At 50.9% G+C, this 9,245-nt stretch overlaps 1 protein-coding gene across 4 annotated transcripts; it reads right to left on the bottom strand.

Annotated features, from left to right (window-relative positions):
* Positions 1 to 908: 908 nt before the first annotated feature.
* On the bottom strand, positions 909 to 6,038 carry ERAL1 (Era like 12S mitochondrial rRNA chaperone 1). Of its 4 annotated transcripts, XM_062174814.1 has the most exons (10): positions 5,738 to 6,038; positions 3,503 to 3,630; positions 3,319 to 3,396; positions 2,864 to 2,910; positions 2,641 to 2,702; positions 2,368 to 2,480; positions 2,029 to 2,277; positions 1,743 to 1,892; positions 1,552 to 1,632; positions 909 to 1,433 (listed from the first exon to the last, which is right to left on the bottom strand). In XM_062174814.1, exons 1-10 carry the CDS (start codon positions 6,021 to 6,023, stop codon positions 1,311 to 1,313), a joined length of 1,317 nt encoding a protein of 438 aa, XP_062030798.1. In that variant the 5' UTR covers positions 6,024 to 6,038; the 3' UTR covers positions 909 to 1,310. The 4 variants fall into 4 exon arrangements, with proteins under 4 accessions (XP_062030798.1, XP_062030796.1, XP_062030799.1 ...); XM_062174812.1 differs by having other exon boundaries at positions 909 to 1,632; XM_062174815.1 differs by lacking the exon at positions 1,552 to 1,632.
* Positions 6,039 to 9,245: the final 3,207 nt, after the last annotated feature.

The raw sequence follows: 9,245 nt of genomic DNA, 5'->3' as shown, positions 1-9,245 counted from the left end.
AAGTAATAATAAAGGCCCAAAGAGGAGAAGGATCAGGGGCCCTTGTTCCACCAATACCAGCAGGGGAAGGGTTAAGAGGCAGGGCCTTCTACAAGGGGGGAGGGGAGCCCCACCCAGGGGAGGAGCTGATGGATTAAAAAGCAAGCAGCTTGAGAGCAGAGCAAGGGCTAGGGCTTCCCTGGTATGCGGTGCCAGCTCCAGGTAAGTGCTCCTTCTCTGGGTGTCTGCTTATTGGTCTGACTGGAACCTGCTGCTTCATCATGTTACTCTGGCTTCTTAAACCCTGGCTCTGGCTTCATAAGAGATATCAACCTATCCTAGCTTTGCAGGGGCCTCTTTGGGCCAGTCCCCTTACTCTAAACCATTTGGATTGTGCCCGAACAGAGAATCAAGGAGATGCTGGCCCAGGCGGGAGCTGTGGAGCAGGGGAAGGCGGGGTTCTGTCCCCAGCTCCTGGCTCTCCCTGCCCACAGAACTCTCCATGTCAAGCTTCCTGTGTCCCCGGCAGGACCCTGGCTGGGATATCATCATATACTGTAAGTTTGAGATGAGACACTACAGTATAGATGATGTACTAGTAAGGGCACCCCAGCTCTGGAACCTGATGAAGACGCAAGGAAGATGCTGCACGCCCCAGAGGCTCACCGCTCAGTCCATCACAGCCTGCCTACTCCCCGTGCACTTGGGAATGGCGAGGAAACCGTTACCATTACTGAGTTTAGTAATGGTAACGGTTCTCTTGCTGTGCCCAGAAAATGTGCCAGGAAGAGCACTCAAGATTCTGGAGCAGAATACTGGGAGGGAGGGACACTCCAGCTCCTAAAAAGGAGGTGGGGTAGGGAGGATGGGTTTATTTTCTCTTTCCTGTTCTAAAAAAAAAATAAAGATGATAACCACAATGCTTATTTTATTTTATTTTATTAGCATCTGAGACTGGGGAGTGGAAGGGGTAAGGAGGGATCACAGACTTGGGGAGCAGGTGGGAGGTGCTGTCTCACCTTTCATGGCTTCCTGGTGGAAATACGGAGTGAGGAAGAGAGATCTGGGAGAAACTATGGGCAGGGTGGCACACTCCCATGAAGGGGCCAACTTCTGAGACCAAAGTAGCTGTGGCCCCAGGCAGAGGAGCAATTTGGGATGTGAGCTAAGGCAGGTTCCTTCCTCCAAAAGTAGACATGGCTGGGCAGGGGCTATGCAGTGCCCATGCCCCTCATCAGTTTTTGAGGGCCCTGAGGCAGGGACACCGCTGGTCAATGACCTCTGTTAGCAGCTTGAGCTGGGATGCCCTGGGAGAGGCAGTAGGGAGCTCCTCATGTGAGGAGTTTCACAGACAGGCGTATCTGAACGTCACAGAGAAAGATGTTCATGAGGTCACGGCCCACCTCCTGTGCAATCTGGGAGATTACCTGGCCCTTCTGACCAATCAGGATCCTCTGCAGGCAGGTCAAAGAGAGGGATACAGTCTTGTTGGCAGGGTTCCATGTGGAGAGTGGGGAGGAACCCCCTCCCTAACACAGTCTTGGTCCCTCCCCTGAGCCTGGCTACACTTACCACATGAGACTCTTTAGGCACCAGAAGTTTCTGTAGAATCACCAGTTCCCCACTTGGTCCTTCCTCCCACACCACTGTCTTCTGCACAGGGAGACATCATGACAATCAGCCTGCCTCTCTGATACCAGGCTGTACTGCTCTGGGTGTATGCCTGGCACAGAGGCCCATAGATCCCTTCCCTCTGCCTGCACCTGCTGCACATTGTAGGGCACCTCTTGGGGCAGGTACTCCAGGAGTTTCGCTCGGATGATGTTGGCACAGATCTCTTCAGGTGTCTGGCTAGTGAGGACTCCGCTGTGGAACTCCCAAGGCCCGGGCTGAGCCTTTGCCAGGAGGTACTGCTGTGGGCACAGAGAACAGAAGGGTATCTCATCCCAGCCAGGACTTTCCTACTCACAGTTATTTCCAGGAGAAAATCTGAGGCCTGTCTTCACATGGTGAAAACCAAGAGCCAGCCTATAGCCAAGGCTAACTGACCTTAAGTGTTCTAACATCCTCCTGGCTTAGGGCTGACAACATGAAGATGTCCTGGAAGTGGGGCCAGCCAGTCAGCCGAGGGCTTCCTGCAGACTGCGTGTTTGAGTCCTTAGCTGCTGGGCTAGGGCAATGGGAACCGGGCTTTGAGCGAAAGGCTTGCTTCATCTGGATCTTCTTGCCATTTACTACACCTTCAGTGAGGGCTGCTGTGAGCTCCAGGAGAATTGACTTCTGCTTCAGGCAATCTACCTGGGCATGGGGATGAGCAAAGGGTGGAAGGTCAGCAAGATAGGTGTCTTGGAGGGAGGCAGACCCCTTCCTCAGGTGGGCAGTGCTTACCTTGTTCATGACAAGGATGCTAGGGACCTGGGCAAACTGGGTCAAGCACTGGACTATCTGGGGGCTGAGCTGATTCCGAGTCCACTTGTCTGACACATCCACAAGAACTACCACTAGAAGATGGCATGGTAGGCAGAAGGACAAGGATGTGAACACTCTTCCTCTCGCTGCCATAAAAACTCATGGTTTAGGCTCTGGCCATCCCCCTTCCCCCAAACTACCAGGAATAAAAAGCCATTAAAGTGGGCTTCATAATCCCATCCTAAGTCTAACCAAGATCAGCAGATTCCATGCTCTTCCATGGATCTTCCAACAAAGAGGGCTCCAGTTGGTGCCTATGGAACACACATAAAGCAGTAAAGAGTCTATTAGCCGATGTACTGCTAATGAGGGATGGGATGGGACATAATGAGGGGGTTTTCCAGCCCCTATGATGGACTCTCCCCACCCCCTCTTCAATCCCTTCCCCTCTACCACCTCTTCCCACAGCCACTACCTCTTCTGTTTTACAGGACTGATGATCCCAGGTGTGTCAAGTAGAATCTAAACAGGAAAAACATACACTCAGAGCCAGAAGAAAAGATTAGAATAAGGTGTAGGGGAGAGAAGCCACCCTTGATGTCAGGAGCTGCCTTCCCTTCTGGGTCAAGCTGTTACTGACTTTAAATATCTACCTTTCAGCTTTGTTTTAATTCCAGAGGGGACTTAGGAGGAAGAAGCTGACTGTGACTACATGGGAGATTAGGAAGCAGTAAAGAGGAGTGAGACCTTATGGACTAGATGCCAAAGAGGGGCAGACAGAGACACAACTGCAGAGGCCTAAGGGAAGAGACCCCCCCTTCCCTCAGGTAAGCGAATCTAAGCAACGTTTCCTTCAAGCCTGGTGGTAAGGGAGACCCTCTTAGCATTACCCTCCATCCTGTTTCCAGAACTTCCTTTATAGGTACCTACCACCTGGGTCTCCTTCTCTGTAATGACCCCCAGAGCTTGACATCGAGTGGTGTGCACCTTCTTGGAGACAGGGAACACCTGTCAGGAATAAAGAAGTCCCAGTGAGATTCTAGATTCCCATTAGGACCATACATGAAGGAAATTACAGACAAAAAGGGGGATGTGTGTCAAGGGTGCAGCATACTTTTCGGCCCAGCAGCTGGTTGGAGAGTGTTGACTTCCCTGCGTTTGGGGCTCCAAGGATGACTACTCGTAGGACCCGGGGATTCTCAGGCATGTCAGGGGGATGGACCAAGAGGAGATCCTGCTCACCTGTGTGTGGATAAGGAGAGGAGAGAGACACAGTGGAATCTGGATTCTCGTCAGGTGCTCAGTCCTGCCCACTCACAAAGGAAACAGGGATGCAAGATAGTGCACCAAGCTGAAGCTACCTAGACCTAATACTGACACTTAGTTTAGCCCTTATGGGACTATACAAAGTTTTCTAACCTCTCCAAGACCCTTAGTTTTCTCATATGTAAAGTGGAGTTGATATTAACAGTATCAATTTAACTATAACTTTCCCTTTACAATTGCCAATTATGGGCCGGCGCCGTGGCTCAACAGGCTAATCCTTCGCCTGCGGCGCCGGCACCCCTGGTTCTAGTCCTGGTTGGGGCGCCGGATTCTATCCCGGTTGCCCCTCTTCCAGGCCAGCTCTCTGCTATGGCCCGGGAAGGCAGTGGAGGATGGCCCAAGTGCTTGGCCCCTGCACCCGCATGGGAGACCAGGAGAAGCACCTGGCTCCTGGCTTCGGATCAGCGAGATGCGCCGGCCGCAGCGGCCATTGGAGGGTGAACCAACGGCAAAAAGGAAGACCTTTCTCTCTGTCTCTCTCTCTCACTACCCACTCTGCCTGTAAAAAATAAAAATTAAAAAAAAAAAAAAAAACAATTGGCAATTATGTAAAACCATTCAGCACAATAACTAGCACTTAGCAGATACTCAATTACTGCAGGTGATTATACTATGCAGCTGGGCCTGGGAAAGGTATGTGCATGTATAAAAGTACAGACTAGATAAAGTCAGAAATTCCTGCAGCTCTGACCATCTCACCTTGCTAAGAGTATCTGAAGGCTCTGCAAACTTCCTCAGTCTTTCTGTATTAGCCTCTTGACACTGCATTGCACTTGCCGATTTAGGTCTCCAGACTCCCCACCAGACTTTAGTCTCTGCTAACTGCAGAATAAAGCGCACTATTTTCCAAGTGTAACTCAATGTCTTGACAAGTCGGTGGGGCTTAACATGCATATATTGGATTTTTTTCCACGTGTCTGTCTGTGGCTCTTCAATCTCGCGCTCTTTGTGTTTCTGATCATGATCAGGTTGGTTCCCTCTCCCTTCCAAACTGTTAGAATATAGTGTCTCTTGGGGCCGGCGCCCTGGCTCATTTGGTTAATCCTCCGCCTGCCGCGCCGGTATCCCACGTGGGCACCAGGTTCTAGTCCCGGTTGCTCCACTTCCAGTCCAGCTCTCTGCTGTGGCCCAGGAAGGCAGTGGAGGATGGCCCAAGTGCTTGGGCGCCTGCACCCCCGTGGGAGACCAGGAAGAAGCACCTGGTTCCTGGCTTCGGATCTGCGCAGCGCCGGCGGTAGCAGCCATTTGGGGGGTGAACCAACGGAAGGAAGACCTTTGTCTTTGTCTAACTCTATCTGTCAAAAAAAAAAAAAAAATAGTATCTTTCTGCTGGGAGATCCCTGGGAGCTCTCAGGGTGTCAAAATAGCTATCTTTGGCCGGCGCCGCAGCTCACTAGGCTAATCCTCCGCCTTGCGGCGCCGGCACACCGGGTTCTAGTCCCGGTCGGGGCACCGATCCTGTCCCGGTTGCCCCTCTTCCAGGCCAGCTCTCTGCTGTGGCCAGGGAGTGCAGTGGAGGATGGCCCAAGTGCTTGGGTCCTGCACCCCATGGGAGACCAGGAGAAGCACCTGGCTCCTGCCATCGGATCAGCGCGGTGCGCCGGCCGCAGCGCGCCTACCGCGGCGGCCATTGGAGGGCGAACCAACGGCAAAAGGAAGACCTTTCTCTCTGTCTCTCTCTCTGTCCACTCTGCCTGTCAAAAAAAAAAAAAAAAAAAAAAGCTATCTTTAAAATAGGATCAAAGGCCGGCGCTGCGGCTCACTTGGCTAATCCTCCGCCTGCGGCGCCAGAATCCCATATAGGCTCCGGGTTCTAGTCCCGGTTGCTCCTGGCTTCGGATCAGTGCAGCGCTCCGGCCGTAGCGGCCACTTGGGGGGTGAACCAACGGAAAAGGAAGACCTTTCTCTCTCTCTCTGACAAAACAAAACAAAACAAAAAAAGATCAAAGACTATATTCCCTGACACAGAACTTTCAGTACTAAAACCATTTCAGTCCCGAGAACACCTATCTGGACCCTTTACCTCTGTGCATGGACACGGCGGGTACGAAAGGAGTCAGCGAACTGTCAGGCTGAGGGAATCCGAGTAAGTGGTCCAGAGCTGAGACCTGGCCATAATGGCGAGAGTCCGGGGCCAGGTGGCGACCACAGAAAGCCGCACCCACGGCACAGGACACGCCCCTCCGTTGACGGCCTGATACTAGTGAGGGTAAAGGGGTCATCCACCCCCTCGCAGCGTTGGGGATCGGCCGCCGGACCCCTAAAACGGCTCGAACAAGCTCAACCCCACGCCAGCTGGAGGCAGCCATTACAGCCGCAATGCACCTTGGGAGCCGACCTGGCGGGCACCTGTGATTGGACAAAACGGCCGACAAACTAGCGAGTAGAAAAGAGCTAGAGCGGCCCAAACAGAGCGGAGACTCACGGGATGTCGGAGGTAGTGTGAAGAAGACAGGCTCTGGAGAACCGCGGAGGCTAAGGAAAGGGAAACGTGTGTGGAATTTAGAGTCTGTGAGCATGAGAATCGTTTAGGATTTCCGTACACATTGTATTTTTTCCGCTCCTGTCAAAGTTTTGTAAAAGGCCTTGTAGCCTTGTCTCCTGAACGACTCCATCTCCTATGAACAGTGGGAGGCCACGAGGCCAAACAGGCAGAAATTGTCCTCCTGGCGCCGAGGGAGCGGCTGTGCGCGAGCGTCTGCCTCCGTTAAGGTTGTTTTTAAGTTCTGTCGTGGCTCAAGCCTGTGGGATTCCCTCCCAGTCCTGCTTCGGCTTGCCCTTTTGGGCAGCGGTGGTCCCTAGCAGTTTGCACCTTTGCTTTGTGCTCGCCTCTTGCAAGTGGGCCCTGGATCGGTGTTCGGATGAGCAGCCGATCCGGATTTGCCACCCGTAGACATCGGCTGCTCTGCTGTAGAGAAAGAACAGGGGTCGGCTTAGCCACCAGGAATCTGCCGGTCTGTTCTAGGAAGTCTGAGGATCTCAATCAATGTACTTTGACCTATTTGTGGCTTTGAGCTCTCTTCAACGTTTGAAACCTCTTGAAACAGATCGATCGTGCGGGGATTTGGAGGATGAGAATGTAGTAAGCATCTACTATGTGTAGACCCTGTCCATATGCTGGAGAACCATCCATGAACAATTTGGACAAAATTTCCACCACAGAACTTGCATCCTGGCGTCTTCAGATCGGATCGGCTCAGCTCTGGATGTTGCGGCCATTTGGGGAGTGCACTACGGGATAGAAGACTCTCTCTGCCTTTGCCTTTGCCTTTGCCTTTGCCTGTATCTAACTCTGCCTTTAAAATAAATAAATAGATCTAGAAAGAGAGAAAGGAAGGAAGGAAGGGAGGAAGGAAGAGACATTAGTGACCTGACAGGGAGTTTGAGTACAGTTTAGGTAAAAGCCTAAATGGATTGGGTTTAAGAGAGAATGAGAGGAGAGTAATTTTACTGTAGTCATAATATATAACTATATTCCTCTTCTCAGGGTAAAAGAACAAAAAGAGATAATAGAAGAGCAGGAGAGGGCTGTGGGGTTAAGAGAAACTTTTTTTTTTTTTTTTTTTTTGAGATGGAACATTGTTTGCTTGTGGCAATGACCCAATAGATGCGAAGGTTGGTAACATGGAACAGATAGGGGACAATTTTGAAGGGTGGACAGAACCAGCTGGCGAGGCTGCTGTTGTAGGAATGGAGAATCAGAGGATCCCTGAATGACACAGAATTGACAGAGCCAAATGTACTCATGGTTTACAAATGGCGCCAGGCTCCAGCTTTCAGGCTGCTTGCTCTGCCTTTTTGGAACACGATATTCTGAATGTTCTTTGGGCATATGGGTGCCCAGAGAACAAGATATGGAGGACAGCCGGCACTCAGAAAAATATGAATCTCTGACGGACAGTAAGGTGAAATGCCATTTCAAGTGTGATTTGGCTGAAGGGAAAATTTCAGGCTAAACAATAAGTAGATGAAGAGCTTAATTATATAAATGAAAAATCATACAAGGGATGCAAGCTAAGTACTATTATGCGAGCAACAGAAAATATTGGCAAAATGCCTAGGATGACACGAAAAATTTAGAGAAATGAGTCAAAATGCCTTTTTAAATTCTCAGGAATTTCCCCACAAAGGGTAACAAGAGGGAATTTTTTTATTTTGTGAGGAAAGGATAATCAAATGAAACATGGTATAAAAGTATGGGTTCCTATACACTACTATTTATTAACTGTGTGAATTTGGAAAAGTTTTTTTTTTTTTTTTTAAAGATTTATTTGAAAGGCAGAGTTACAGACAGGCAGAGGCAGAGAGAAAGAGAAGTGTTCCATCTATTGGTTCACTCCCAAATTGGCCACAATGGCCGGAGCTGTGCTGATCTGAAGCCAGGAGCCTGGACCTCCTTCCAGGTCTCCCATGCAGGTGCAAGGGTACAAGGACTTGGGCCATCTCCTACTGCTTCCCTAGGCCATAGCAGAGAGTTGGATCAGGAGTGGAGTAGCTGGGACTCAAACTGGTGCCCATTTGGGATGCCGGCACTGCAGGCAGAGGCCTTACCTACTGTGCCACAGTGCTGGCCCCAGGCCATCTTCTACTGCTTTCCCAGGGCCATAGCAGAGAGATGGATGGGAAGTGGAGTAGCTGGTTGGTTTGTTTGTTTAAAAGTCAGAGTTACACACAGAGAGAAGGAGAGGCAGAGAGAGAGAGAGAGAGAGAGAGAGAGAGAGGTCTTCCATCCGCTGGTTCACTCCCCAGATGGCTGCAACGGCCAGCCGAAGCTGCGTTGATATGAAGCCAGGAACTTCTTCCAGGTCTCTCACACAGGTGCAGGAGCCCAAGGACTTGGGCCATCATCTACTGCTTTCCCAGGCCATTGTAGAGTGCTGGATCGGAAGTGGAGCAGCCAGGACTCGAACTGGTGCCCATACAGGATGCCAGCACTGCAGACTTCAGCTTACCTGTATGCCACAACGCTGGCCCTGTACTCCAGTTCTGGACTCTAGCTTCCTCCTCGTGAGAACATGGGAGGCAGTGGATATGGCTTTACCCACTATGCCACAGCGCTGGCCCCAGAACAGCTGGTTCTTGAACTGGTACCCATATAGTGTGGCGGCACTGCAGGTGGGTGCCTTTGCCCGCTACACCACAGTGCAGCCCCCACCCCCTTTTAAAATTTACTTATTTGAAGGTCAGAGTGACAGTGACAGAGACAGAGAGAGAGAGAGATCTCCCAATGGCTGGTTCACTTTCCAAATGACTGCAACAGCTAGGACTGGACCAGGCTGAAGCCAGGAGCCAGCAATTCCATCCAAGTCTACTAAGTCGGTGGCAGGGGTCCAAGTACCTGAGCCATCTTCTGCTGCTTTCTTGGGCACATTAGCAGGGAGCTGGATCAGAAATAGAGCAGCTAGAACTCAAAGCAGTGCTCATATTGGATGCTGGCATTGCAAGCAGCAGCTTAACCCACTGTGCTACAATGCTGGCTCCTAGAAAAGTAATTTAAACTCTTCTATGTGTGTCAATTTTCCATAAAATGA

Source organism: Lepus europaeus, chromosome 18, assembly GCF_033115175.1.
Source record: "Lepus europaeus isolate LE1 chromosome 18, mLepTim1.pri, whole genome shotgun sequence".
NCBI classification, from domain to species: Eukaryota; Metazoa; Chordata; class Mammalia; order Lagomorpha; family Leporidae; genus Lepus; species Lepus europaeus.
Note: the sequence above shows the minus strand (reverse complement) of the source record. Positions and strands in the feature narration are given on the sequence as shown.